General features: G+C 45.7%; 1 protein-coding gene across 1 annotated transcript in view; it reads right to left on the reverse strand.

The window, feature by feature from the left end:
• The window catches only part of MROH8 (maestro heat like repeat family member 8), a 116,583-nt gene that overhangs the window by 47,848 nt on the left and 65,557 nt on the right, over window positions 1-3,178 (reverse strand). Inside the window, exon 8 of the mRNA XM_042783607.1 lies at window positions 410-514. Coding sequence (XP_042639541.1) covers window positions 410-514 — 105 coding nt within the window. The remainder of the gene's footprint in view (window positions 1-409; window positions 515-3,178) is intronic.

Genomic DNA, 3,178 nt, shown 5'->3' on the forward strand with positions numbered 1-3,178 from the left:
CTACTTCCGTAGTGATACTGCCTCGGAAACCCAAGGAGGGGTCACTATGAGTCGGGTTTGACTCGACGGCACATAACAACAACAACAACATTTATTTATTCATTCATTCAAAAACATTTATTGTACTACGTTGCTATGAGTCAGAATTTGATTCTATGGCAATGGGATATTATGCTGCAGTTGTTACGTTCAACAATGGAGATGCAAAGATTAATAAGTATAGTGATTGGCCTCGAGTTGCTCATATTTTAGGAGAGAGGCAGATACGCAAATAATGCTAATTGCTATAATATTAAATGAGAGCAAAGGGGATACATAAGCCAATTTGGGAAATAAGAAATGGATAGGAAATAGGTGCTAATTGGATGTCTTTGGATCTTTCTTTCTCTGCACTTAAACAGCTGCTTACCTTCAAGTTGAGATGTACAGATAAGCACTTCAGAACTTTAGCCATGCTGACCGTGGCCCGTTCCCGCTCATGGTCTTTGACTGACTGTAGCCAGGGCTCCATGAGCTGTGAAAAATAAAAGCTAAATGGTTTGTAAAGAAGATTTGGGATTACACCTGAAAAGTGATGGATCAATTTTATACGGCTTTTCTCACCATGGTTTCATAACTCTCACCAAATGACTGGGTGGGACTATGCAAATATGGTGCTTATGGCCCACCAACAGGATTGGACAGCTTGCTAAAAATGCAAACAAGGGTCATGGCAACGTTGTGGGGGTGGGACCATGCAAATAAGGTGTATGGAACCCTAACAAGTGGATTGGTCAATTCTGTCACCTTGCTAGGCTTAAAATGAGATATTTCAAAGTTGGTCAGGGAGGACCTCAATACTATCAAGAAAAAGAGACAGGAGTAGAGTGTATGCTTTGAACCCAGGTTCCCTGTGCTGGGAAACTCCCAGACCCAGGAGACAGAGAAAAAGTTGTAACACTGAAGACAATGCAAGACGGTGAGAAGAGGCAGTAGAAAAACCACAGCAGCAGACTAGGAGATCAGACAGTGCAGTGGGCTTCCTGGCCCACGGAGTAAAGTGGTTACAGTGAGTGTGTTGACCCATGGAGTGAGAAGGCCAAGCGCCTTTGGACAGGAGGTCTCCTGACAGAATGGGATCCTTCTGGGTGCCTGTCTGAGGAGCTACGCTTGTCAACTCATAGAGCTAGAGAGCTGAGTGCCTTTGGGTGGAGGCTTACTGAAGAAGGAAGGTGCTCCTGGGCACTTATCAGCAGACCTAAAGAGCTTTGTAACACTTGCCTGAACAGGGCAAAGGCCATACTGAGGGGATAAGGAGCCAGAGGTCAAAGAGAGGCCTGACTGTTGTGCATGTCTGAGAAGAGGCTAACCTGATCGAAGAACTGTATCCTGAGTTATTCCTGATCCTGAATTGTAACTGTCATGTCCCTACTAAGCCCACAATCATGAGTACTGTGAGTTCTTGTGGCCACTGCAATGAATTATTGAACCTAGCAGAGAAGCAGGGAGCTCTGGTAGCATAGTGGCTAAGGCACTTGACTGCTAACCAGAAGTCTGGTGGTTCAAACCCACCAGCCACTCCTCGGAAGGAAGGTTGGGCAATCCTACTTCCGTAGTGATACTGCCTCAGAAACCCAAGGAGGGGTCGCTATGAGTCGGGGCCGACTCGACGGCAAAATAACAACAACAATAACAAGCAGAGAAGCAGAGTGCCATGGGAGGGGTGGCTGGTATCAGAATGGGTAAAAAGGTGGGAGAGAGGAGGAATTAGCTTCGGGCAATTGATGCTGACAATGATTCTTCTCCCCTCTTGTAAAGTTACAGGAGGTCAGATGCACCTACCATGCCAGGCCAATTTTTTCTACACCTTTATTGTGTTTAGAAGAAAAAGTAGAGAGCTAATTTCTACATGTAATATTTTCCAATTATAAACCATTTTGGGTTGGAATTCAAAGTGGTGAAATGACAAGCAAAGGCACAAAAACCTAGGGAGTCAGGTGATCGGGTTTCTGTTGTTGTTGTTAGGTGCCACCGAGTCATCTCCAACCCACAGTGACCCCATGCACAGCAGAATGAAACACTGCCTGGTCTTGTGCCAGCCTCATGATCCTTGCTATACATGAGCCCATCGCTGCAGCTACTCTATCCATCCATCTCGTTGAGGGCCTTCTCCATCTTTGTTGACCTTCCACTTTATCAAGCATGATATCTGTGGTAGTTATGTTTGTGTGTCAACTTGGCTGGGCCTGGATGAGTGGCTGGGCAGCTGGTGGTAGTTATGCCCCATGATGAGATTGGCAATCACCTCCATGGTGGGATCTACCACAAGCAGCTGAGTAGCTGCCTTTGGGATGTGGCCTGCTTCCTGTATATAAGGAGAGGCCTTGGGAATGGTCTCTAGCTTATGGCACACTTGGATCCTGCATGTAGCCGTGTTGTTGTTCAGCAGCTTGCCATGCTCTGCTGACCTTGGGACTTACAATGGATTTGAAGTAATGGCCTTGTGTGGGTTGTTACATCGGGACTGTGTCTTTTTACTTGTCAACCTTGGGTTTGTCAGCCTAAGCAGCCAGCAGCTGAGTGAAGAAAAGCCCCCAGCTTCAGTGGGCCGGAAGCAGGAGGCAGAGCTGCAACCCAAGGTTGAGGGGCTTTCACCCAGCCCCTAGAGCCTGGCACTTTGAACTTGGACTTAAAACTGTAAGAGAATAACCTCCTGTTTGTTAAGGCCATCCCATTTGTGGTATATACTTGTCAGAGTGGCACTAGGTGACCAGAACAATATCCTTCTCCAGGGAATGGTTCCTTCTGACAACATGACCAAAGTAGGTGAGACGAAGTCTGACCATTTTTGCTTTCAAGGAGCAGTGCTTCAAGTCATCCTCACTTTCAGCAAGCAAAACTGTGTCCTCTGCATATCACAGGTTGTTAATGAGTCTTCCTCCAATCCTGATGCCATGTTCTTCTTCGTATAATCCAACTTCTCAGATTACTTGCTCAGCATACAAATTGAATAAGTATGCTGAAAGGATACAACCCTGATGCACTCCCTTCTTGATTTTGAACCATGCAGTATCCCTTATTCTGTTCAAATGACAGCCTCCTGATCTATGTACAGGTTCCTCATGAGTATAATCAAGTGTTCTGGAATTCCCATTCTTCTTGATGTTATCCATAATTTGTTATGATCCACACAATCACA

Source organism: Orycteropus afer, unplaced genomic scaffold, assembly GCF_000298275.1.
Source record: "Orycteropus afer afer isolate SDZICR_OR568_19922 unplaced genomic scaffold, OryAfe1.0 scaffold00020, whole genome shotgun sequence".
NCBI lineage: Eukaryota > Metazoa > Chordata > Mammalia > Tubulidentata > Orycteropodidae > Orycteropus > Orycteropus afer.